This window comes from Macaca fascicularis, chromosome 5, assembly GCF_037993035.2.
Source record: "Macaca fascicularis isolate 582-1 chromosome 5, T2T-MFA8v1.1".
NCBI lineage: Eukaryota > Metazoa > Chordata > Mammalia > Primates > Cercopithecidae > Macaca > Macaca fascicularis.
Window position 1 is genome coordinate 148,521,255 of NC_088379.1, and position 26,691 is coordinate 148,547,945.

At 38.6% G+C, this 26,691-nt stretch overlaps 2 protein-coding genes across 14 annotated transcripts in view; both read left to right on the top strand.

Annotated features, from left to right (window-relative positions):
• Nucleotides 1-26,691, top strand: part of GAB1 (GRB2 associated binding protein 1) — a 132,538-nt gene that overhangs the window by 69,828 nt on the left and 36,019 nt on the right. For 11 of the 13 annotated variants that reach the window (XM_074040518.1, XM_005555988.4, XM_005555989.4 and 8 more), the window contains one exon: nt 8,651-8,945. In XM_074040518.1, the coding sequence (XP_073896619.1) occupies nt 8,888-8,945 (58 nt within the window). In that variant the 5' untranslated portion in view covers nt 8,651-8,887. Of the gene's footprint in view, nt 1-8,650; nt 8,946-26,691 lie in introns of those variants that run through there. The other 2 variants (XM_074040515.1, XM_074040519.1) reach the window with 1 other exon arrangement.
• LOC135971010 (small ribosomal subunit protein uS2B-like) lies at nt 17,047-19,122 on the top strand. The gene has a single exon (XM_065545540.2). It carries the CDS (start codon nt 18,158-18,160, stop codon nt 18,911-18,913), a length of 756 nt encoding a protein of 251 aa, XP_065401612.1. The 5' UTR covers nt 17,047-18,157; the 3' UTR covers nt 18,914-19,122.

Consider the following 26,691-nt stretch of genomic DNA (forward strand, 5'->3'; position numbering starts at 1 on the left):
GGCACAGCCCCAACGATTGGGAATGTGAGGAGAGAAATGAAATGGTACTTTCAAGTAAAAATATACTCAGCTTGCCCCACAATGCTGTAATGAGAATTAATATAGCCATGCGGTGACATACTTTCCTGTGGAACTTAATAAATAAATTTCCCTAATTGGGGTCCAAGGCAGACCAGCCTCATACCAAATTGTTCTCGGTAGTAAGATGTATAAAAGTCAAGTCCTATTTTCAGGGTTCTTAATGTGTTAACAGGGGTCCTGTGAACCCTTAAAACTGTACAATATTACCTATATGCCTTTTTTCTAAGAAAAGTTTTCATTGCTTTAATCAGATGCTCAAAGCAGTCTATGACCCAGAAAAGGTTTAAGAACCACCTGTGTATATTAAATACTAAGGGGTTTTTGTCATTGCTTTTTTGTTTTTGGCTTTTGTTTATTTTATGTAGTGCTTATGCCTAGGCTTTGAGGTAGACATTAATTTAACAGTAGTTTCAACAAGTAAATTATATGCACTATTATTGAGAAGTCAAAATTCCTGAAGTCTTTCCATAGCTAGTGTAGTATTTCTGAGTCAAATTTGACTTTTTTCCTCTTAGGAAATTGTTTTATTTCCAACTAATTTGTTGTATCCAGGCGATGTATGTAAACTCTAATATCTTAAGTTTATGGAACAGTTGAAAGCTTAGATCTAGGCATTGTTCTGCATTATTTTCGGTGTATTCTTTTGTTTATATTACTAAGCTAAAGTTAGCTCAGATAGCACAAGGCTAGAAAATGATGACAATAGTTTGAAAACAGGAAATTTTAGGCTTCTGTGTGTTTGGAACAGATGATCATAATGATAGAGCCAGTGGAGTGGAAACTTCCACCGAGCCTGTTTTTTCCTTATTTTGCTCTATGAGAAAAGATGGTGCTTCCTGGAAAACAACTCAAGTATTTTAAAGCAAATGGTTTTCCTTTGTCCCTGCTTCATGGTTAATTTGTTTTTCTTTATTTTATTTACCCTAGTAATAGTATTATGGAAATATTTTTAATAGGCAAAGTAATTCCCAAAGTGCTTATTTTAGATTTTTAAATATCTAAATGTATTACCATTAACTGCATGGTTTTTAAAGAAAATTAAAGCAATATATTATAATGACTTTAAGGAAAGAAAAATAAATTCCTCTATTTTAAGTGTTCCCAACTTTCCTTGTTTGTTTGTTTAACCCCCTAAGTGCCAGTCTTTAAAGTCGTTACTCTTTATCTGTCTAGGCTATTTCCTGGCTAAGACTCCTTCCACATGTATCCCGGAATTCTATATTTAAAAGCAAAGTTAAATATCCATTCACTAATTGCTGAGTAATAATAAAATAGCATTTCCATATACACACAAACTTTTTGTTTTGTGCACATCATTCCTAGATTATTTTAAACATATAATTTTTTAAAACTATAAAAGCAATAAATGGAAACATTTGGAAAAACAAAGTATATAAAATAAAAATATGAGACTCATCTGGCCCTTTCATCTGGCCTATTCCTAGTCATTACAGTTAACAACTTAGTATGTGTCCTTCCAGACCTGTTCTCTAAACATAGTGTGTGTTTGTACAAACACACAGTTATTTCACACAAATGGAATTATATACTGTATGTACAATTCCGCACCTTGTTTTTTTTATTTAACAGCTATGTTGTGGGCATTGCTCATGTGTATAGATCTGTGTCACTTTTTGAATGACTTGCCTAGCTTTATTGTGTAGCTGTTCCATAATTTATTTGACCATTATTCTGCTGATAAAATTTCGATTACAACCTATCTTATGAAAAATAGCATTTTCATCTTGTGAAACACGCATCTTCAACGCCAACGTTTTACAGATTTCTGAGAGTATATTGAAATTTTGGGAGGCTGAGGCAGGAGAATGGCGTGAACCCGGGAGGCGGAGCTTGCAGTGAGCCGAGATTGCGCCACTGCCCTCCAGCCTGGGCGACAGAGCGAGACCCGTCTCAAAAAAAAAAAAAAAAAAAAGTCACAGCAATGGTCTTTCCTTAAATATCCGTTGTGAAATACCTTTTAAGAGATTTCAAAATAAAAAATTCTGCTGTACTTTTTTCTCAGGAAAAGAAGGGGTTAGTAAAATTATAGTGGTGAGGCTTCCTGGTAGAAGGAAAGTTGGCTCAGGAATGTAGAAAGTGTTGCTCTTCAGCTATCTGGACAAGGTATACTTTGTTACGGCTTAACAACTACCAAGAGACCCCAAGATGCAGTCAGCAGAGTTCTTTTTCAAGTGCTTAAGGGAATGGGCTTGTTAATGGACTACTTGTGTGATATTGCTGAGAGCTCAAAGCAACAGGAGCAGATGCCTTATCTCAGGGGGAGTTGAGGAAAGCTTTAAAGAACAGGTCTTGAGCTAGTTCTTGAAGGATGAGAAGGAGCTCATGGTGAGGGAGATAAGGTATTTCAGACTGAAAAAGCAACAAAGACCATGTGGGTGCTGTCTGAGGCCATCTGTGAAGGTAAGAGATTGGAGAGAGGAGACAGGTAAGTATGGTTTGGAAGAACCATGTATGCCATCTTACTGAAGGAGTGTGGACTTCAATAACAACTTTGAACTTTTTTTTTCCCATCTGAAGTCTTTTTATTTAATCTCAGTGGCTCTCTGTGATAATTATTCTGATGGACAACATCTCACCAAGGCTTTGACCACTTACAATGTGTGAAGTGCTGTTGCAGATACAAAAAAAAAAGGAATTAGCTTTCAAGGAGCTTAATGTCCAGTTGGGAAAATAATTCATAAGTGTTTGGAGAGTTTGAAAATGTTAAATAATAGACTGTTCCAATCTATTCTACAGCAATGCATGAGGTGTTACAGAACAGTAATTGATTGTCAGTGGTAGAAAGGGAGGTTATGGGGAGAAAAGGGGAAGGTTGGGAAAAAAGAACCTTGAAGAATGAATTGGGTTTGAAAGATATTTGCTAGTGGGGTAAATATTGTGAACAAAAATAGGAAGATAGAGACAGCACTGACATGGGCAGAAGGTATTAATATAAGAAGATGAAGAATGAGACGTAGGCTTGAAAGGACCTGTGTTTTGTTTTGTTTTGTTTTTGAAATTTTACTTTAAAGACCAATATAATCCTATTGATTGGATCTGTGGTTCTCAATCTTGGTGGCACATTAGAATCATCTGTTGAGTGTTTAAAGCTGCCTATTCCCTTCATCCCCACCCCCCTACATTATAATCTAGTTGGCCTGAGGTGAAACCCCAAGCCTTTTTTTTTTTTTTTTTTTTTTTTTTTGAAGCAAAGCTCTCCGGATATTTCTAATGTGCATTCAGGGCAGAGAACCCATGGACTACCCCGACCTCTTCTCTGATCTTCTCTCTTGCCTGCCCATATATTGGCTACTTCCTCAATAATTAGCTCTTCCAGTAAAGGTACAGGGAAAAGATTAGGGAATTCTGGCAAGCATCACACCAGGCATGTGAGCTGTCATTTATACCACAGAGAACTCACAAAATGGGGTGTACAGCAGTTACAATGTTTTTCTTTAAAGCTGAAGCAATTTGCTAGTTAGGTTAATTAGGCAAAATTTGTGAATTTGTTAGTAATGTTACAGCCGTTAATGGCTTGGGGTTAATCCAGGTTAAAATATATTTCCTTCCCACCAAATAGTGGGACTCCATCTGTACTTTCTTGCCAGTATGTACTTTCTTACCCATACTCTAAGGTGTGTGAAAAGCCTGTCTTAAGACCCAGCTTCATTGTGACAGTTCTACAGGTTAGCATATCCAATTTGCTAAATACAGAAAATGTTTAAAAGAATAGTTCTTTTAAAATGATGTTTAAAAACATCTCTCTTATGTCTGTAGAGTTTTAAAATACACACCTCTATGCTTGCCTGACCAATTCTTGAATGCACTGGTCAGATCGCAGTTATTTCACTATCCCTGTAATGCATAAATAATAATGAGAACTTCTGTATTTTTAATCCTTGCCTCAAACATTTTTGATTGCGTATTTAGCAGACATTGACCGAGCACCTCCTTTGCACTAGGCAATGGGAAAGGAAAGAAGAAAGGTTAAAATGCCTTCAGCCCTCAGTAACAATTCAAATGTAGAGATGTCAAATGATGTAGGAACAAGGTGGAAATGGAGAGCTCAGAGGCTGAGCTAAAATCTAGGGGGTACATTTTGTGCCAAGAGGTCAGAGGCAGGACAGAGCAGAGTGTTTGGGAAACTACAAATATTTCCAATGTGGTTAGAAGGCAGAGAGGCAAGAAATGAGGCTGGAAAGATTTAGGGGTGGAGATGGGGCGCGAGTTGCTTGGAGGGCCCTGTGTACCCTGCCAGAGTTTGGCTTTTATCCTGTAGGCACAGGAGGCAGTCACAGGAGCATAGGGAATTGGCTTCAGATTTTGGTACTTTTAAGTTACCCCCAAATCCAGACTTAACTGTTTGCTTCTTGTTAACAACATTATTTGTTCAACTCAAAATTGGAGTGACTATTGCATGTAAGAAATGGCTACAAAATAAGTTTTTACATAGTCCTTCTCAACTATGCAGACATCTTGCAAATTTCAGCTTCTTCATTACGTGCTCGTAATGGAAGTCTAATCGTTAAAATGATATTTTGTGTGAATTTCTTTTAAAATTACTTTGAGTATTTGGTTTTGAAGGTTTCTAGAAAGCCTTTCCTTTTTGTCTGCTACTGCTCTGCAGGATTGGCAAGGAAGTGTATGGCTTTCTCTCAAGCTACCAAGGCAGCAAGGATAAAAATAGGACAAACTTTAAGAATCTCAGATATTTTCAGATAACAAAGACTGATTTATGTGGGCCCGTTTTGTGCTCTGACAAAACATAGAGACGCTTTTGTGCTGAGATTAGCAAGGGTGCTGATGTCAGTTCTCTTGTCGAGCATCAAGCTTTATTCTGTGGCTAAATTGTGCTTTGTACCATAATCCAGAGAACCTTTGTATCTGCCTTATTAAAGTGTGTAGTTTATGTAATTGCTTTTGTTTTCCAGTTTAATCTGTGCCAGATTCAATGAGGGTGACTCATTTTGTGACTGAGACAAACAGTCACATTTGGACCATGTTAAAAATAAATAAATAAATGGCAGGTGCTGCTTGGCTAAGTTCTGTGTTTTAATGCTGTAATTTCCTGCCGTAAGAGTTCACGTCTTGTATAATGTCTACTCAGCCTCTAATCGCTAGCCCAATATATCTAGTGCACCTCAATTCATTGCTACTCATTTCTTGATTATTTATTTTAGTTCATAAGGGCTTTTTGATTTTTAACAATGTGATTTCAATAGGGAAGCGAAGGACTGAATGGGGGGAGCCAGAGTTAGCTGGAAAACAAAGAGTGACACATAAGCTGTAGCGAAAGGACATGTTCCGTGCTTTTCTGTTTTTGCCATTTTCCCAAGATGTTTTGTGCGTGTGTTTTGGTAAAGTTATCTTACTTATGTTTATTTTATTATGTATATGTTCAGTATTGGAGCTCTTTTTCTCAAATGGAAGTTGCCTTGAAAGCACTCTCTTCATTGTGGCCCATGTATCAAATCTAATCTCAAAAATTTTACAAGTCTACTCTCTCAGAAGAATTCTATTTATTTATTGTACAGATATTCTATGTACCAGGCCCTGTGCTATGGCAAATAAAGCAGACATGGTCGCTATCTTACTAAACTGTTCAGTCTGTTTGGGGAGTTAGATACTACACAAATAAATACAAGGAAAAATTGAACTGCAAAATTACACAATCACTACGTAGGTAAGTAATAGGATCTCCAAAACTATGCTATTACTTTACTTTACACTGGAGTTGGTTGCGTTGAGGGTGGTCAGGGAAGAGAAGCCCTGAAGGTTGGAGTTGGCCAGGCAAAAAGTGAGGGGAAGGATAAAATGTATTTAGGAGAAAACATGTGCGAAGTCCCTGAGACAGGTAAGAGTTTAGCCTTCTATAAACCCTATTGTTGGAGGGGAAAAGTGACAGTTGATAAAAATTGAGAGAAAAAAGACAGGAAACTGTATTTAAAAGATGAGCTATACAAGCACAGCAGTATGGTACTATTTAACAGTCTAGGGGCAAATGACACTCCATACAGTGCAATAGCCTCTGACAGCCTCTTAAAGTGCAATATAGAGATGGATGCTTATAACGCTTAGTCTGAATAGTTGGGGAATGGATTATGTTTGGTGAAGAATGTAGTAAAGCATTTTAGAAAGATTTGCATGCAAGACAATAAAGTTTTAAAAAGTCATTTCTGTATCTTTAAATACATCATCTTTAAATGAAGCTTCACTATCTGGAAAAATCACTTACTGAAAGATACGATTTCTTGAGGGCCCTGCATAAATAACATCATATTCTGTATTCTTTTGCTTTACTTCTGCATTACCTTTTAAAGCTTACTGCTTGATAGGGAAGTATCCATAGAGGCATAATTTTACTAAGAGGGGATATTTATTTATTTTGCAGTGAGTAGATGCATATTCAATGAATGGATTTTTATACTTCAGAACATCATGTGAATCTAACACTTTATGACTTTCAATATTATCTAAAACATCTATAGGATTCTACCCTGCCTTCCCCTGGGCACGAATTATTTACATATTCCTTTGAGCTCAGCGAAGAATGAGAAGTTAATTTAAAATATTGATGATATTAATATATAATGTTTTTAGGTCTTTGTGATCTCTCTAGTAATCCTCTTGTTAAAGGATTGCCTAAATTTTTCTATAGAGGAATACCTGTTCATTTAGCAATACCTGTGCAGACATTTTGCCTGGGTTGCTATAGTCTCAAGTATTTTCATGTACGTTAAACTTTTTTTTCACAATTAGTCAATTCTTTGAAGGTAGGAATAATGAATGATATACGTGTTTTCCTTCCCACAAGTAACAAAGGGAATGTTTTATTCCACTGGGGTTCATGAGATGTCTTGTTTCTGAGTCCTTCCACTTCCCAGAGTGTCCCCACTACCCCCTGCCCTGCCTTCTTCTTCTTCTTCTTTTTTTTTTTTTTTTTTTTTGAGGAGGAGAGGAGTCTTGTTCTGTCCAGGCTGGAGCACAGTGATCTCAGCTCACTGCAACCTCCGACTCCGGGTTCAAGCGATTCTCCTGCCTCAGCCTTCTGAGTAGCTGGGATTACAGGAACCTGCCACCACATCCAGCTAATTTTTGTATTTTTTAGTAGAGATGGGTTTCACCATGTTGACCAGGCTAGTCTCGAACTCCTGACCCCAAGTGATCCACCCACGTCAGCCTCCCAGCGTGCTGGGATTACAGGCATGAGCCACTGTGCCCAGCCCCAGAGTGTCCTCCTGAGGCAATCTTACCTAGAATGTTGAATCTGGAGCAGAGAATATCTTAGTAAATGACTGAGACTTGCTAAAATAGGCCTCTTTCTATCTAGCTGCCTCCCTGAGGAAGAATTTCAAAGAGGAGTAAGGTGTAAGTTTGTTTCCAGGCACACATGTTGGGGTTAAAGGCTGTTGAGGAAGACTGTTTGTCATTTGGTTCTGCTTTTATTATTTGGTGAACATAGATTTAGGGAGGGTGATAGTAAAATAATTTTTAGGCTTCTTCTCTATGTGTAGTATGAAACTCAAAATTTACCAGAACCTGTGGAGGGGGTGTATGATGAGTGTAGTACAGATTGCCCATGTGTGTTTGTTGGGAAGAGGAGGGGAAATATTAAAAAGAGTTAAATCCCACACTCAAGAATACAGGTCTTATTCGTGTAGTCTTTGAACAACAGGCTGTGTGGCTAAAAGAGAGACACAATCGATTGCTTCCCAAGCAAGAAGCCAGAAAAGCTTCAAAACCTTTTTCCCCTCCCTACTCCTTACCAGTACACCTAAAAAAAAGAGAAGCCTTTTAAATGTTTAAAATCTGTAGGAGTCTTATGAAGAAGCAGCTTTATGTGTATTCTTTATGGAATGATATTAACGCATGAAAATCTGTTGCTTTTTAAAAAATTGTGGCAAAATATACATAACAAAATTGATCATTTTAACTATTTTTAATATACAGTTCACTAGCATTAAGTATTAATACAATCACAGTGCCATTGCAACCATGGCCACCATCATCTCCAGAACTTTATCTTCAACTAAAACTCTAGGCCCATTAAATTCTAGAACAACTCTCCATTCCCCACCTCCCCGCAGGGGCTGACAAACACCATTCTGCTTTCTGTCTGTATGAATTTGACTACTTGAACTACCTCATATAAGTGGAATCATACAATATTTGTCTTTTTATGACTGGCTTGTTTTACTTAGCATAATGTCCAGCTTCATTCTTTTGCACATGGATTTCTAGTTTTCCTAACACCATTTGTTGAAACCATGACTTTTTCATATTTAGTAAAAACTGAATCCTCCTTGATTTATTGCCTTGATATTATATAGCAGGAGATTTAATAGAAGACACTGAATATATATACAATATTAAGTTAATTGAGTTATTAGTAAACATTGCTTTGCAGAGTGGCAGATATCCTGTGGTAAAAACACACACACAAACACACACACACGTGTTGTGACTTCCTCTAAACAATGCATTTGTAAAATCAGTTTGATAAATGTGCATCTTCTTGAAAATATTATCTCAAGTTAATACTGAACGGATATTTTTGTTTTGTTTCTAGGCATGGAAGAGGAGATGGTTCGTGTTACGCAGTGGCCGTTTAACTGGAGATCCAGATGTTTTGGAATATTACAAAAATGATCATGCCAAGAAGCCTATTCGTATTATTGATTTAAATTTATGTCAACAAGTAGATGCTGGATTGACATTTAACAAAAAAGAGTTTGAAAACAGCTACATTTTTGATATCAACACTATTGACCGGATTTTCTACTTGGTAGCAGACAGCGAGGAGGAGATGAATAAGTGGGTTCGTTGTATTTGTGACATCTGTGGGTTTAATCCAACAGAAGAAGGTGAGTTCAAGATATTATTCAACCTGAATTCTTTCCTGCTGCATTTCTAGAAATGTCATACAATTCTTTGTTATTTTAGTTACACAATATAATGTTTTATTTTTATAATGGGAACTTGACATTTGGAAAAAGCACTGAATCCTTTAATTAGTTTGGGGAGAAACTGTTTACAAGTTTTAGAGAGACAGACTTAGACATATTGGGGCAGTTTTTAAATATCCTGAGGTAGAAGGTGACAAGAAGACATTTTAAGAACATTTATTGAGTTCCAATATAAATATTCAGTTTAACCATATAACACTGTGGATATTTTACTATTTTTCACCTATTGAAAATAGCACATTTGGCCGGGCGCGGTGGCTCATGCCTGCAATCCCAGCACTCTGGGAGGCCAAGGCGGGCGGATCACGAGGTCAGGAGATCAAGACCATTCTGGCTAACACAGTGAAACCCCGTCTCTACTAAAAATACAAAAAAGGAAAAAAAAAAAAAAAAGCCGGGCTACGTGGCAGGCACCTGTGATGCCAGCTACTCAGGAGGCTGAGGCAGGAGAATGGCGTGAACCCAAGAGGCAGAGCTTGCAGTGAGCCGAGATGGCGCCACTGCACTTCAGCCTGGGTGACAGAGTAAGACTCTGTCTCAAGAAAAAGAAAAAAAAAAAAGCACTTTTATGGAGCTCAGCCCAATTCTTCAGGTGCTATTTAAAAATGTATTTAAAAACTATATTAGATTATGGCCAGGCGCAGTGGCTCATGCGTGTAGTCCCTGCACTTTGGGAGACTGAGGCAGGTGGATCACTTGAGGTCAGGAGTTCTTCAAGACCAGCCTGGCCAACATGGTGAAACGCCATCTCTACTAAAAATACAAAAATTATCCTGGCATGGTGGCACATGCCTGTAGTTCCAGCTACTCAGGAGGCTGAGGCAGGAGAATTGCTTGAACCCAGGAGGTAGAGGCTACAGTGAGCCAAGACTGCACCATTGCACTCCAGTCTGGGTGACAGAGCAAGACACCGTCTCAAAAAACTATATTAGATTATCCTATTTATGCCTAGTGTTCCATTATTGGAATGCCAAGCATGTAGGAGTTATTTATATCCTCCTGCTCAAGGTCATCGCCAAGGTCTGATTGTAAACATTCAAAAAATTGCAACCTCAAGCATAAATGGGTTATGAAGTTGGGAAATAGCCAAGGAGATTATCATTACCTGTGAAATGCAAGTGAGAATCAGTCACAAAACACAGTGAACAAGTACCAAACAAATGAATTACTTAGCACAGGTCCTACAGGGAGCATGGAGGAAGGAAGAGGGGTTCAAGGTTTGGGTAAGAGGTAGTGAAGGAAAGCTTCTGAAAGGAAAATAAATTGCAAAATGTAAGCTTTTGAAAGAACTAGTATTTCTGCATAAATGAAAGGAGGGATGCAGAACCCTCCAGGCTTAGGGACTTGGGAAAGAACAGACCCAGAGAAGGAATTGAATTTTACTTTACTGGGGCAGGAGGGCTCTGAATAGAAAAGGCCCAGGGACAGTTGCTTACAGATCTTGAATGAGGGACTGAGATTTGGGGTGCCTATCCTGGAAAGAGCTGAATGACTAGAGGGCTGAAGAAGAATTTTACAAGTGGAATTCTACCTCGGGTACTTTATTATTATTATTATTATTATTTTTTTTTTTTTTTTTTGAGGTAGGGTCTCACTTTGTCATCTAGGCTGGAGTACAGTGGCGTGATCTCTGCTCACTGCAACCTCTGTCTCCCAAGTTAAAGCAATTCTCCTGCCTCACCCTTCTGAGTAGCTGGGATTACAGGTGTGCACCACCATGCTTGGCTAATTGTTAGTATTTTTAATAGAGATGGGGTTTCACCATGTTGGCCAGGCTGGTCTCAACTCCTGGCCTCAAGTGATCCGCCCGCCTCAGCCTCCCAAAGTGCTGGGATTACAGGCGTGAGCCACTGCACCTGACCCCAGGCACTTTTTTATAGCTGGCTGACCACTTCTCTCTGCTCTTCCTTTTTAAACAAACTCTAAACACGTAGGTAGGGGACTCCAGTACAAAGCAGCTTTGTAGAGCCAAGAATCAGAAATAAAGGTGAACTGAGGTCTTTGACCTTCTTGTCTTTGTGGTTATACTCATATTTAGAAGTGTGCATTTCCGAACATCTACATTTAGGAGTGCTGTAGATACCATAAGGAGTGGAAAATTGTGTTAATAATCAACACCAAGATTCGGATTGAAGTAGAACTAATCATCTCTAACGAGCTCAGGCCAGCTTGCTACTTCCTCTCTGGCCAGTCAGCAGCCCTGGGGAAAGGAGCCTGCCAGGGCTGGGGTTTGCCCAGTGGGGTTGGGGAAACCCCTTGATGAGGGAGTTCAGAATCTCACGGGAACAGCGCTCTAAGAGGGAAGGAAGGATCCAGCTTTGCTAGGAGGGGCTGATGAAATAGAGATCTTCAGCAGAGCTCTAGTGATTAAAAACCTCAAGAAATTGTTTCACAGGAGGAATTAAGGCTTCAGTTGTTTTTGTGAAGTTACTTAATGTGGTCACAGTGTAAGTGGGCATGGGGGTGCTACTTCTAACTTCAGTTAAAACCCTTTCCTTTCCTGTTTGCATTTATAGTTTGTATTTGAGTGCAGCAGAGGGTTTCAAAGTTAAAATTACAAATGAGATAGCTCTTTTTAATGGTTAACATCTAGTCAGTAATGATAATTATTGGATTTAGACAGCACATTAGTTTTATTATGTGATGGATTTTCAGTTAAAATAATTTGTCATTTTATTATCTTCTTGTTGTTTGCCTATTGCCTTTTCAATGTAGAATTTGTTTGGGGTGACATAAGGGCAGACTTTTGTCTTTGTTGGTTGTCTGTATAGATTGAGCTGATCCGAAAAGTTAAATCATAGATGTTCTTCCACCGCTCTTCTTTTTACAATGCTCCTAAATATATTTACAAAGGAAATGGGATGTTCTTATAGAGAATGTGCATTCTTCAGTCAAGGAATGTGAGTCTGATTTTTTGAAGCCCATTCAAGGGTGGATAGAGTTGAGAACCCAGAATAAGAATTTCTAATTCTCAAGTGTCTGAGATTAACTTTGCAAGTTTTAAGGCACAGCGTCTTGTCTATTTGGCCACCTTAGGATGATTCTTATCGTTTGGGAGCCTGACAGACACCCACTCAGCTCTGAGAAGGAAAGCTTGGTGTGCGTTTAGAAAATGGATTGATTAGGTCAACAAATTATTTGAGTTTGCTGACACTCTACTAGGCTGTGGGAATTCATTCAACAGATATACATTAGGTGATTAGTTAAGGAGACAAAAGGTAAACATCACAGACTGAGCATCTAATGGGAGAGGAGTCATTAAGAGAAATATCCAAAAGAATTCATAATAATAATTGATGAGTGCAAGTTTATATATACACAGGTATATATAAATTATGCATTAAAATATATATACAGTGTATATATATGTGTAAAAGTATAATTATGTGGAAGTTTATGAATATAGTTCTTGTGCTCATAGAGCTTACAGTCAGTCTAGAGGAGAGACAAATAATCCAGGAATTGTACTACTGATTCATAAGCGCTCTGCTAAAGAAGAACTAGATAAGCATAGTTAGCAGCAGCATCTGATTTAATCTTAATAGGGTCAGGAAAAGCCTAGGTAGTTTTCAGTGGCTCTGTGACTATAACTGATAATGTACTGAGAGCTTTATTTTTGTACTTAGCAGAACATTTTCATCGATTTTAGAAGTCAGAATCAGTCTCTCCCAATGTCTGTTTTCATGTTATAAAATATCTACCAAATAGAGGTGAAGTTTCAAAACTTAGAAGCTGCAGTGATCCTTTCAGTGGCAAAACTCCCAGTTCCTTACAAAATAGATGAGAGGTATATTTAGGTTGAATGCAACTCTCAATTTGTGAACTTTTCATCTTTACAATATCCATGGTTGGGGGAGGGTTGTAAGAAAATTCATAGTATGATTAATCAGATTTCTTATATATAGTCTGTGAGTTGGCTAGCAAGTACAGCTGTGTTAATCACAAGTCAGTTTTATGTGTTCATTAACAGAGAAAACAAGTATCTAAGGACTTTAATCTGCCAATACGTTCTACATTGAGGTCATGAGCTATATCAAAATGCAACTGCATTTATTTTTTAAATTCTATGATTGAGGTTTTTCACAACTTCATCCTGGTTATTTCCCCAAATAGCCACATTTAGAAGTGTCTTAATATACTGTGTTGAAGTATTTGTTGAGTTTCTTGGAATAAATCTGTAAAGCATGAACAGTTCTTCATTATGTAGTATTAAGCAGCCAAAATCATATTTATTCTGTAATTTTGGTTTTTGATCCATAATGGCAAAACTGCAAAAAGACTTTCAGAGTATTTCACACATTTAAGTTCTAAACAGCAGAATACTACTATTATCCTTTGTAATCATATTCATACAGTTTAATAGGACAGGGTAAACATCAAAATGCCTTTGTTCTTCCACTGACTTGACTACCTGCTTTATATTCTCTTGTGTCCAAATAGATATCACCACCAATCACTAAATAATAGATGTTTTTGTTTTTATCTAGATCTGTCCCAAGCCCTCTGCTCTTCCTGTTTCAGAGAGCTGACTGTCCTCCTACTCTTGGCTTGAAAATTAGCTAACAGCAAAAGATAATTTTTTTACTATGCTAATTTCAGACTAGATGTGAGAAGAAATAGACCATGCCTGGTTATCACAGTCTAAGAAAATAACTATCCCCAATCCCTGTGAGAATAACTAATTTTTCCCTGAAAACAAAAGGAAAAGGGAAAAATCTGACCTGTGTTTTGATTCCAGGAACCTCTCAAAATATCGTTACCATGTTATTTCCGCTGCCCCAGGTGACCACTGCTATTATTGAATACTCAAAGTGCTGGCAGGCTATATCTGTTTTTAAGTCCTAGCTCATTAAACTGTGTGTGATTCCTATGAATGCTTTTCTTTAGTAGTTTTGAGGGTAGAAACTAATTTCTTTGTTTTTCTTGGAAATGTACAGATTTATTTTTGTTTCTACAACACAAGGTGGAAGCTGTTAGATCTGCTAAACAAGTATTGGGAAGCAGCTCACTAACTTCATATAAAGGCCTCTAGTCTCATTAGTTGCAAGATTAGAAAGTTGCCTCTGAGTTGCTTTTCTCAAAATGCCCAGATCATGGTGGCTTAATAAAAAATAAGTAAAATTATCTGTTTGATATTTTCCCCTTGAGTTAAGTAGGTGTAAACTGACATGTAAGAATATACATACACTTTCCTGTAAAGGAGTCTGTCTCAATTGGGGGCTTTTTAAAATTTCTTTTTATTTACTTTTTTTTATTGAGGTCTAACTTACTGTGAGGGGCACAAATCTTAAGCATACAGTTCAATGTAGTTTTATATATTGATCTGTATCTACGTGGAGATACAGATGTCTGTGTAACTGCACTGCCCCTCAGATTAAGAAATGGAACACTTCCCCTCTCCCCTAGAAAATTTTCTCGTGCCTCTTTCCAGTAAAGCCTCCACCCAAATTAACTTTTTTAAAAATTGCTTTTATTACTATGGATTAGTTTGGCCTATTCTTGAACTTTATATAAGTGGAACCATTATTTTCTCCAGTATTAAGCCTGTGAGATTCATCCATGTTGTAGCATGTAACAACAGTTCTTCATTCCTTGTAGCATTTCATTGTGTGAATATGTCACAAATTAGGGATCTGTTTGAATGTTGATTGATGTTTGGGTTGTTTTCAATTTTTAGTTAACACAAAGCTGTAGTGAACATTTCTTTATATGTCTTTGATGAACAGAAACACTTAGTTCTTTTGGGTATACACCCATGAGTATGACTGCTGTGTTATAGTACAGACGTATATTTAGCTTTAATAGGTTGAACAGGTTTGGTTTTCCAGAGTTAGTGTACCAGTTGCCTACCTACCAGCAGCGTGTGAGAGTTTACATTCTCATCAATGTTTGATGTTGTCAGTCTTTAATATTAGCTATTCTATTGGATGTTAGTGGTATCTTGTGGTGTTAGTTTGCATTTTCCTGAGAACCAATTCAACTAGAGAGTTTTTAGTTCTTTTCTTTTTCTTTTTTTCTTTTTTCTTTTTTTCTTTTTTTGCACATTTCCAAGCCACTGCTCCTGAGATCTTGATTTATTGAGTCTCCTGTGGTGTGGGGCCCAGTCAACTAGATATCTACAATTCCCTACAAGTGATTCTTAGGCCTTCAGACCTCTGGATAAGAATTACGGCATTTGTCAGCATTGCTTAAAGGTTTATTTTAAAGTCTCCAAGAATATTTCACAATCTACTAAAGAGAGACTCATGACAAATAAAAAGTTTTTCTACTTGAAACAGATTAAACAGATCATGCTATATTTAAGGGTCTTCAGTAGTTGAGTGAATAAATTGAAGAAACTGCAATGCAGGCTGCTTCACAGAAAATTGCAACTACTGCCATGTCTTATTTGTATCCACTTGTTAGATTTGCCTTTTTCAAATGTTCTTCCATAAAAAATGGTGTATTTAGAAGTGAGAAAATGGTATGTTAGCATTAATGATAATGCATGCTCTTTGTAGACCTTTATTTGCTAAGTTAGACAGTTCTATTCAAAATGCTTCTCTTTACAGAAAGAAAAATTCTTAAGCACACCAGATAAATCATTAATCAATAGAAGCAGAGCAACCCTGACCTGTTTACATTTAATTGTGAACATGAAGGTAAACACTAGAAACCAAAAAAATTATTCTATCAGTAGATATAGCCCATCTTCAGGGAAAAGAATCCTATCTGGTCTCCCGAAAAGAACATGGAGTTCACCACAGTTTTATTATGATATGCTCAGATACAGTAAGTTAGTGGTTACAAAATCAAAGAGCCTGTCACGTCAAGTTTGAAACCTTCTACCTTACCAATAAGAAAGAGTAGAATTGTTTCCTCGGGCTTCAGCTCTTCTGCCATTTGGGGTTTCTTTAAGTAATTATTTTGAATGTTTAGAGTCATTGTCTTGGCACCCCAACTTTTGTGAGGGATACTAACACGAGGGCATTATGGTTTCAAATAGGATAAACCGGGCATGAGGTTAGGGGTCATGTGGGCCAGTTTATTATTTGTGGATTTCATCACATGATAATCTTCTCTTCACTGGAAGCTTGTTCACTGAAAGGCTTTCCCTAGCAGTACTTAATAACTTCCTAAGTAAATTTCGGTTAGGAGTTTGCTCCCACAGCTTATTGGCCTTTAATGTATGTTAATTATACTCTTCATGCCTTCTGTTTTAAGAAATGGGAAATAACTTTACACACATAAGCAAACCCTAAACTAATGTTTGGTTCTTAGAAGCTTGATACCAGCATTACTTAGAAAGAGCAGTAAGTCAGAAACTCAAGGCAGAAAGCAAAATGGCCTGTTCCATTACCGGTATGGTAGTATAAAATAGAGGCAAATCACATGTCTTTATAAAATAGAACAGAAGTTTATTTTTTCAGACCAGTTGCTTAGCTTTGGTCAGAAATATAGTGTTAGAGAATATTTACACACAGTGAAATGCTTGTATTAAAATATGCAGAGCTGAGTAAATAGTCAAATTAACATGAGTAAAATGATCCCAAAGACTACAACTTTGAAGATAGTCCATTGTCTGAGCCAAAGTAGTGGAGTGGTTCCCTCTTCCCTTTTAAAGTCCTCTGTATGTTAATGTGGTTTGGAGTGGTCTCTACTAAAAAGACAAAAAATTAGCCAGGCGTGGTGGCGGGCGCCTGTAGTCCCAGCTACTGGGGAGGCTGAGGCAGGAGAATGGCGTGAACCCGGGAGGGGGCGCTTGCAGTGAGCCGAGATCATGCCATTGCACTCCACCCTGGGTGACAGAGCAAGACTCTGTCTTTAAAAAAAAAAAAAAGAAAGAAAAAAAAAATAATATATATATATATATATATATATATATATATATATATGTCTTCATGTGCTATGAAAAAGTTTTTTTTTTGTTTTTTTGTTTTTTTGTTTTTTTTCAAAAAAGGAACCTTTGAATCTCTGTCCTCTTTTCAGAAAATTGAGAGGATCTTGCAGGTATAAAGAGGGTAAGATACTTCTGTCATTTACAGGTGGGAGAAGTGGAAGGTTAAAAATGAGATGGTCCCATTGTGTTAATAAAACAAAGTCAGACAAACGTAATTGCCTGGCTAGGTGATTTTCTTTTCTACTCAGTGCATTTAGTGGATAGCCATGAAGTTTATAAAAAGTGTTAAAAGTGTATCTGTAAAAACAACCACCTGAAAAAGTTATTTTAGTAGTTACAGTGAAAAGCTAGAATTCATACTATTTCATATAGAGAAGTATTTCCAGCGAGTAGTGTTTTTTGGTCAGAACTAAAAGTTGAGCTGGTTTATTCCATTTTACCATGCCTGTACTGTAGAGGAAAGGGGAAGTATATGGAATACACTTGTGAATACAGTTGGTAGGATACATTAACACTTTTCTGAGTGAGCTGCTCGTTTTTCCTCAATATTGTACATATTTTTCTTAAGCTCTTCTTTAAAAGATAAATATTTTTCATACTTCTGTTAAATCCTCAAGGATTAACTCTGAGTCACAATTTGTGGTATTTTAAATCTTTTTAAATAAATCTGTATATTTGCAACTGAATCAAAACAGTAAAACATTTCACAGGGTAGGGTCTGATGACCATTTTATAATCAACATTTTTAGATACCACAACAGGTATTTATGAGCATCCACTGAAATTACAGCATTATGTCATATAAATATGCAAAAATTCATTTTTCTATTCTTGTGTTTATGCATAAGAAAGAAAATGCCGGGCATGATGGCTCCCTGTAATCCCAGCACTGTGAGAGGCTGAGGCAGATAGATCACGAAGTCAGGAGATTGAGACCATCCTGGCCAACATGGTGAAACCCTGTCTCTACTAAAAATACAAAAATTAGGTGGGTGTGGTGGCGCATGCCTGTAGTCCCAGCTACTCGGGAGGCTGAGGCAGGAGAATTGCTTGAACCAGGGAGTTGGAGGTTGCAGTGAACCGAGATTGTGCCACTGCACTCCAGCCTGGTGGCAGAGCAAGACTCCGACTTTAAAAAAAGAAAAGAAAAAGACATTTCTGTGCTACCCACAGAGGGGTCCATATGGCATTGTTCTGGATTCCCGTCATAACTTAAAGGGAAACTTTCACAATGTCCAGAGACCTTGATGGCCTATGGATGAAGGAGGAAGATGTCCTTAAGTTCCTTGCAGCAGGAACCCACTTAGGTGGCACTAATCTTGACTTCCAGATGGGACAGTACATCTATAAAAGGAAAAGTGATGGCATCTACATCATACATCTGAAGAGGACCTGGGAGAAGCTTCTGCTGGCAGCTCGTACCATTGTTCCCATTGAAAACCCTGCGGATGTCAGTGTTATATCCTCCAGGAATACCGACCAGAGGGCCATGCTGAAGTTTGCTGTTGCCACTGGAGCCAATCCAATTGCTGGCTGCTTCACTCCTGGAACCTTCAGTAACCAGATGCAAGCAGCCTCCTGGGAGCCACGGCTTCTTGTGGTTACTGACTCCAGAGCTGACCACCAGCCTTTCATGGAGGCATCTTATGTTAACCTACCTACCATTGCTCTGTGTAACACAGATTCTCCTCTGTGCCATGTGGACATTGCCATCCCATGCAACAACAAGGGAGCTCACTCTGTGGGTTTGATGTGGATGCTGTCTCAGGAAGTTCTGCGCATGCATGGCACCATTTCCCATGAACACCCATTGGAGGTCATGTCTGAGCTCTGCTTCTACAGAGATCCTGAAGCGACTGAAAAAGAAGAGCAGGCTGCTGCTGAAAAGGCAGTGACCAAGGAGGAATTTCAGTGTGAATGGACTGCTCCAGCTCTTGAGTTCACTGCTACTCAGCCTGAGGTTGCACAATGGTCTGAAGGCATGTAGGTGCCTTCTGTGTCTCTTCAGCAGTTCCCTACTAAAGACTGGAGCACTCAGCCTGCCATAGAAGACTGGCCTGCAGCTCTCACTGCTCAGGCCACTGAATGGGTAGGAGCAACCACTGAATGGTCTTAAGCTGTTCTTGCACGGACTCTTAAGCAACATGGAAAATAAACATCAGTATCTAAATAAAAAAAATTTAAAAAAACAAAAAATTAACTCCTGGCATAAGGTGTTAGATTTTGTTAGATGAGCTATGAAGACTTGACATTGCTTGGAGCATAGTAAAGATAAAAAGTTAGAAGTTGGTTCAACTTCTCTTTACTCAGGCCAGATTCTCTAACAGAAAATTTTTGAACTTGATTCATCTCGGAGTGCTCAGAATTTTTGAGGAGCAAATCCCAAAACTGCACATGCAGATGAATGGGTCTTAACAGATTTGGAAGTGCTGCTTGCCTTAATTTCTTCTGACTTGACACAAAGTCTGTAATCCCAGCACTTTGGGAGACTGAGGCAGGAGAATCTCTTGAACCCAGGAGTTTGAGACCAGCCTGGGCAACATGTGAGATACTGTCTCAACAAAAAGTTTAAAAAATTAACCAGGTGTGGTGGTGTGTGCCTGTAGCCCCAGCTACATACGAGGGGAGGATCGTTGGAGCCCTGGAGTTCCAGGCTGCAGTGAGCTAAAATGGTGCCACTGCACTCCAGCCTGGGCACAGAGGGAGACCCTGTCTCAAAATAATAATAATAATAATAATAAATAATAAAACAAATAGAGCGATCAGTGAGTGTCTGCCCTGTGAATGAAACATTTTTTCAGCATCTGCAACATGTAACACAATGCATAGGAGTTCTGATCCTTTCTTGTTTGTTATTGGGATTAGATATACACTGTCATATTTAGCCATATTAATGTGTGATTATTCAGGCTTCATAATTAGGATATGACTTCTTAAGTCCAAGAGGTTGTAAAATGAGCTAAATAAATATGATTGTGGCACATTTATGAATATTACAGTTAAATACATAAAGGCATTATCAAAAGCATGTGGATTTATTCTTATAATTTATTATCTAGAGAAAATAGAGCAGATATTTAACCTCTCTATGGTAAATTAACAAGCCAAATGACATGCATTACTGATGCAGAACTTTGTTCCCTAGTTCAGCTAAACCAGGCTCTTGTCACAAGACCAGGAAGGATTAGGAACACAGACACATTGAAGGGTGAGGGGAACGGAATTTATTGGGCCAAAGAGGAAAAGAAGAAAAAAAGTACCTTCAGTAACGTGAGAGGGGGTCCTCCTAATAGGCTCCCCACCTCACAGACTGAATTCCAGGCCACCACCCAGGAACTGAAAAGGCCAGGCTCCTCCCTGTATCTATCACTCCCCGCTCTGAAGAAGTACATCTACCTGCCTTTAGAGTAAGGATAAGGACGAAGACCAATCTTAACTTCTTCCTGCTGACAAAGGTACCTGTTTTGGGAAAACAGCAGTCAGATCCCCCTCAGAGGCCATCTAGGGTCCCTGGCAAAAGGGGCCATCATTCAAGGCTCCGGTTGCATGACTGCTTGGAGTTTGATGACCTGAAGGTGAGAATAAACAAACCGGGTTATTAGAAAACATGTATCAGAACAGAACGGGGTAGCAGGTAAGGACAGCTCAAAAATCCCAAGGCCTTTTATTGGTTTGCACAGGGAGTGGGAGGCCAAAGCCCGACTGGTTAAAAAAAAAAAACAACAACTTTTACCCTTTTTCCAGCATGTCAGGCTTCTGTGTTCCCTTCCCCCAAGCGCAATCCTAAGTCAACTAGTTTAAGGTTTGGGAAATTAACTTTTCCCAGTTTGGAGGATGCATCAGAGGGGAGGGTCCCGTAGTACAGAGACACAATTACCTATCAGTGAAGGGAGGACAGAGGAGGAAAAAGATTTTTTTTCAAAGAAGTCCTAGGGATTCAGAATGCATTTGAAAGGGGTAGAGACTAAAGGTGAATGGCTACTCATCTAGAAAGAGGGGAGCGAAGCATCCCAAGTTCCCTTCTCTTCCTAGTGAATACCCAGGGTGTGTGAGGGAGAGAAAGTAAAGCATCTCTTTCTTCCATCATTATACCCCCAAGTCCCCGCAACCTCTACAGGGTGCCACCCATGGGTGTCAAAGTGGCCTTCACCTATGTTAACAGGGGGGCCTAGGAGGGTGGGAATATCTGCTCTTACCCACATATGCCCTATCCCCCCTGCTGTCAGTAGCCTTTGAATTCCCTAGACTGCATTTATGCCATGAATATTGGCATAGCCTTTATCCATAAAAGGAGAAGCCTGGCTTAATTGGTAGTAATAAGTCATGCTCACCTGAGCTGTGCCTTTTTTTTTTTTTTTTTAACTTCCATTATTGTCTGCTTGTGGACCTCTCAGATCTAGTTTTATTTCCTAGGGCCTTTATCCAAAGCTTAGAATTGAGTTTGAGACAAAAATGTGTCTTAGGGGTTGTGTGGACTCCTTATCATAAGCCGAATGCTAAGGTGAAGCTGTGGAATTTAGTCCTCCTCCAACAAGAGAGAGAAAAGGATGTCTTGTGACACACCCAGATAACTGATGGCTATAGTTATGCTTGCTGAGATCTGGGTGCATGGGACCTGCCTTTGGTTAGCTCCCCTGGTCTTACTCTCCCAAAAAGGAAACCTCCGGGTGATGGGCATCCTGTTTGTTCCCATCACTTGACAGGAATTGCAGGATAATTGCTGAGAACTAGAATATTGATCCAGATTTTTACATTATCCATCCCCTTAGCTCCTTCTGAGCTGCAGCCAGAGATTGCTGGTTGGTTCACAGGAATAAGCAGGATTAGTTTAAAATGTAGACAAGAACTTAAAAACAACTAGTGAGTCTAGAATATAATGACAAACGTGTGACAAGTTTTGAAACATTTTCTCTCTCTCCAGTTCTCGTTTTTGTTAAAAACAAATCATGATAGTACTGAGTTGTTTGCAAAATAGACTTTAGTCTTATACTTGGCCCCATTTGCATAAAGTGCAGCCAAAAAAAAAATATATATATGTATATATACACACACACACACTTTTTTTTTTTTTTTTGAGATGGTGTCTTACTCTGTTGCCCAGGTGGGAGTGCAGTAGCATGATCTCGGCTCACTGCAACCTCCACCTCCTGGATTCAAGTGATTCTCCCACCTCAGCCTCCTGAGTAGCTGGTGCTACAGGCACGCACCACCACACTTGGCTAATTTTTGTATTTTTAGTAGAGATGGGGTTTCAACCATGTTGGCCAGGTTGGTCTTGAACTCCTGACCACAAGTGACCTGCCCTCTTCGGCCTCCCAAAGTGCTGGGATTACAGGTGTGAGCCATTGTGCCCAGCCCAAATAATTAATTTAACATAGGCCTTTTAGATTGACTTTGATGGAACTTGGTTCCACAAGGAATCTCAGGACTTTATAAAGCCAAGTCCACCCATGAGTTTGTACCCTCAAATACCTGTGAGTTGGGTAAACTCCACTCTTCTTGAGATCCCAAGAACATGTGGTTCCCAGGCCTGTTGGAAAGTGACATTCTCTACTCACCACAGGTTAGGAACCCTGTACAGGACTGTGTAGATGAGCTATGAAGCCAATTTTCCCAAGGGGCTTTATTTGGCTCCACAAGTAGAGCTTGACTCCTTAAAGGGAAGCATACCCTTCCAGTCAAAGCCTTGGTAAAACAACTAGTTTCTCCAATTGCATCCTGTTGCAAAGAAAATGGATTCTTATTGCACTGATGCAAACAATCATATTGCCATAAGTTAAGAATACTCACAACTAGTTTCCAAATTCTGGAGAAGAGAGGCAGAGAGACAAATATGCTCCAAATTTTGTTCACAGGATTATACCTTACTCAATTATTAAAGGCTGTGAATAGCTCAAAATAAGTTTCCTTGGACTCTGATAAACAAGGATCAGCAGTGTTCCAGGCAAAAGTAAAAAAGGTTACTTCAGTTTTCTATTAGTTCAGTCCATTTAGTTAACTCTTGTTTTGCTCGGTATTCGTGAACATTTCAGCTCTCCATGAGTCCTGTACATTTTTCCTTTATTCCAATGTCACAATCTCCCAAGTTATCAGAAACTTACATTTGAAAGCACTTGTCAAAGTTCTGTAGCTGATTATAAGCCATCTTTTGAAGAGGATCAAAACAAGACAATTGTCTGTGAGTAATGAAATGTCAGGGTAGTTACAGTCAGAAATACAATTGAAAAAGAAATTTGGTTATCTCTGGTTTACAATAACATAACAACCTTAATTGTGATTGATAACATATACTCAGACATTAGAATTTTAGAAATCCCATACACTTTTGGAACATATAATAATATTATTCCCTAAGATATAACCTGAAGAAGATTAAACATCATTTTGGCAATCCCATGTACCCAAACATGTCAAATAGTTCTGTTTATCTCTCTTCTGGGTGCTCCAGGGGCCCTCTGTAGCATCCAAAAAGCCAGGTGTCAGCAAAGACAATTTTGAAACTGAAGTTTGATTTTGGGAAGCCTGTTAATTATGTTAGAGGGTTAAAGCACTTGATATTATGAAATAGAATTCCAGATTACCTTAAGTTATTTATTTTGCCAAAATGATGACTCAGAAATTTTTGGAAAAGCAGAAACCTTTTATAACCCCTTAAAACTTTTGCCAGAGATTAGTGCCTTAAGAGTACCTTATTGTGCTTTTATTTCAGTGCTCAATTTACAGAAAAACCATATTATACTCTTGAATTCAGTTAACATGTTCACACTTGGAATTTATTTTGCAAGATTAATTTTTACAGTCCTTTCACAACTTGTTTGAACTTTTAGCTTTATCTTATCAATTTCAAAATAATCCTTTAACCCCAGGCAAAAATTTACATTTTGACATCTGCATTTTACCAATGATATTTAGGCTGTTTCTATGTCTCAAAGATTAAAGTCACGTGAACTAAAAGGTACCACAGCTTTTATCTTCCCTTTCAATATTTGATCCAAGCACCTATCCTTCTCTATAATTAATTAGAGCTCTTTTTATAGACATCACATATAACAACACATATATAACTACACACACGGGCAGAAGAAAACCAGTAACCACAAGTTTTTCATTTGCCAACTTCCTAATTGGATGATTTGCCTACGGGTTGAGCCCATAAAGAGACAGGGTTAGGAAAACATGCAGCTTTTAAGGCCTAATAAACAGGCATAACTGGGAGGCAAAAACAGATTTTGAGAGAGATCTATTCACTTTTAATTCTTGGGGTTTCATGAGGAAAATAGAGGTCTATCCCCTCTCATGCAAGCATTAAGGGTAGCAAGGCAAAATGGAGAAAAATAATTCAGGTGACTAGAAAAAACCCTTTTCCAGCAAAGCAAGATCCAGGAAGAGAAAAACATAAAGGCCTTTTAAATATACCTGTAATTTGGATATCCATTTTTAATTAAGCGAGTGCTGTTTAAGAAAGTTCTTTTAAATTCCTTGTTGTCCAACTTTAGCTGCACCAAGTGGTCAGTATTTCTGGCTTTCAAACTTTACTAAAGGCTCAGAAAAGGAAAATCAAGGCAGTTCGTGGAGAGGAAGAGAATAAACAAATAGCAAAAGTCACATAGATATCAAACCAGAAAGGACTCTGCCTAAGCCAGGATTGAGCCTGGGCTGCCACTGTAAAATGGCAGAGGCTAAAGAAAGCATTGCCACATGTTTACAGGTCACACTTCCAAGGACGTAAAACAAGATGGAGGCCTGCTACTGACCATACAGAAAGACTCGTTTTTGTTAAAAACAAATCATGATAATTTTTGTTTTTGGCAGGTATATTATGGCAGCAAAGCACACCAGATTGGCTAAAGCTTAAGACAAACCTCACAAACCCTTTTTCATAATTCAAACTTTACAGAGAAATAAACAGTTATCCTTATTCCTGGTCTAGGAAAATATCTGCAAAAAAAAAAAAAAAAAAAAAAAAAAGGGCCTCACTTTAAAGTTAACTTCGGACCTGGTGGAGAAGAGGAAGACAGCTTAAATGCAAGGCTGTGTTAACTACTAACAGGGTGGAGAAAAGAAAAAGATGCCTGAGGAAGAACCTCTCATTCTTATGCAAATAGGTCTCTCAATGTCTACTATGAGAGAGACCTGGTGGGGAATGCTGGCCAGTCCACTGCGCAAAGGCCTTTTAGCCTTAGCCACCACTGTGTATCTCAAAAAAAGGAGGAAAAGGCGGACGTTCTCGATCCCTGGGAGTGACGGGAGTTGTGGGGAGGCGTAATTTCCTCTAACCTCAGAAGTCTGAGGACAAAAAGGCTTAGAAATGAAAGGTAAAAAGATTTTTTGGTTTGCATCTTACGCTTTCTCATGCCCCATATTTGGGCACCAAAAATGATGCAGAATTTTGTTCTTAGTTCAACTAAAACTGGGTTTTTGTCACATGACCTGGAAGGATTAGGAACACATTGAAGGACACTTTGAGGGAAACGGAATTTATTGGGCAATAAAGGAAAAGAAGAAGAATAAACTTCCAGCAAAGCGAGATGGGGTCCTTCTAACAGGCCCCCCAACCTCACGGATTGAATACGAGGCCACCACACGGGAACCGAAGAGGCTTCAGTTTCAACCCAGCTTTTTCTGTTCAATAATAATAATATAAATAACAATATAAATTTGAACAGATTTATTCATGTATGAACATTTGCCTTTTTCTGGATTATTTATGGCCTTCTATTCCTAACCAGATGAACAGAGCATTTTTTTTCTGGGTCTTTAATATACTTGGTTATGGCAGTGACTACAGCGGGATTTTATTCTAGAATTTCACCTGGTTTTCAAATTGCTTCATTCTGTACAATTTAGCTCTTTTCGTATTTCTCTCAAAACATAGTTAAGGGAATAATAAATTACTTCTTTACGTGCTGGGCCTTTTTTCATGAAAATACTACAATAATCCACTACATGGCAAATAAAGTTATGAGCTGAGGGAAGAGGTCATGCCTTAAAGAAGCTCTTTCCTTGAACATGAATAGACTTTATTTTCACCATCCCAGAATTAGAAGTATTTCTCTCTAGTCTGCTAAGAGGTAGAAAGAAAAGAATGATCATCGAAATAAACACAGGGTAAAGAGCTGACCCTGGTACTCACAGGACCACGGGCCTGGTGGCTCACGCCTGTAATCCCAGCGCGTTGGGAGACCGAGGTGGGTGGATCATGAGGTCAGGAGATCGAGACCATCCTGGCTAACACGGTGAAACCCCGCCTCTACTAAAAATACAAAAATTAGCTGGGCGTGGTGGCGGGCGCCTGTAGTCCCAGCTACTCGGAAGGCTGAGGCAGGAGAATGGCGTGAACCCGGGAGGCGGAGCTTGCAGTGAGCCCAGATCGCACCACTGCACTCCAGCCTGGGCGACAGAGCGAGACTCCGTCTCAAAAAAAAAAAAAAAAGAAAAAGAAAACGTGTAATTAAATGGGTCTCCTTGAAAGGTTGGGTTGGCTCAGGAAGCACTTTATTATCATGGAATTTTAAAGTATCTTTCTCTTCCACTAAGGTTGTAGAACAGCTTCCTTCTCGTAGCCTCAAAACTGAAGACTGTTCAAGGCAAGGTTAGCCGTGGCTTTTTTAGAGGAGCTGGAATATAGAGAGTCCTACTCTTTAGATCTCTTTGACAAGAATAAAAAATACTTGCTGTATAAAGGTCGCCATTTAGGTAGTGTTTTTTTAGCTGACATTGTCATGATTTATTCTGTTTTTGTGTGTTGAAACAGTTTGTCTCCAA

What these genes read in the sequence shown, in the direction of transcription:
- LOC135971010 (XM_065545540.2), top strand. Translation starts at nt 18,158, where the DNA reads ATGTCCAGAGACCTTGATGGCCTATGGATGAAGGAGGAAGATGTCCTT.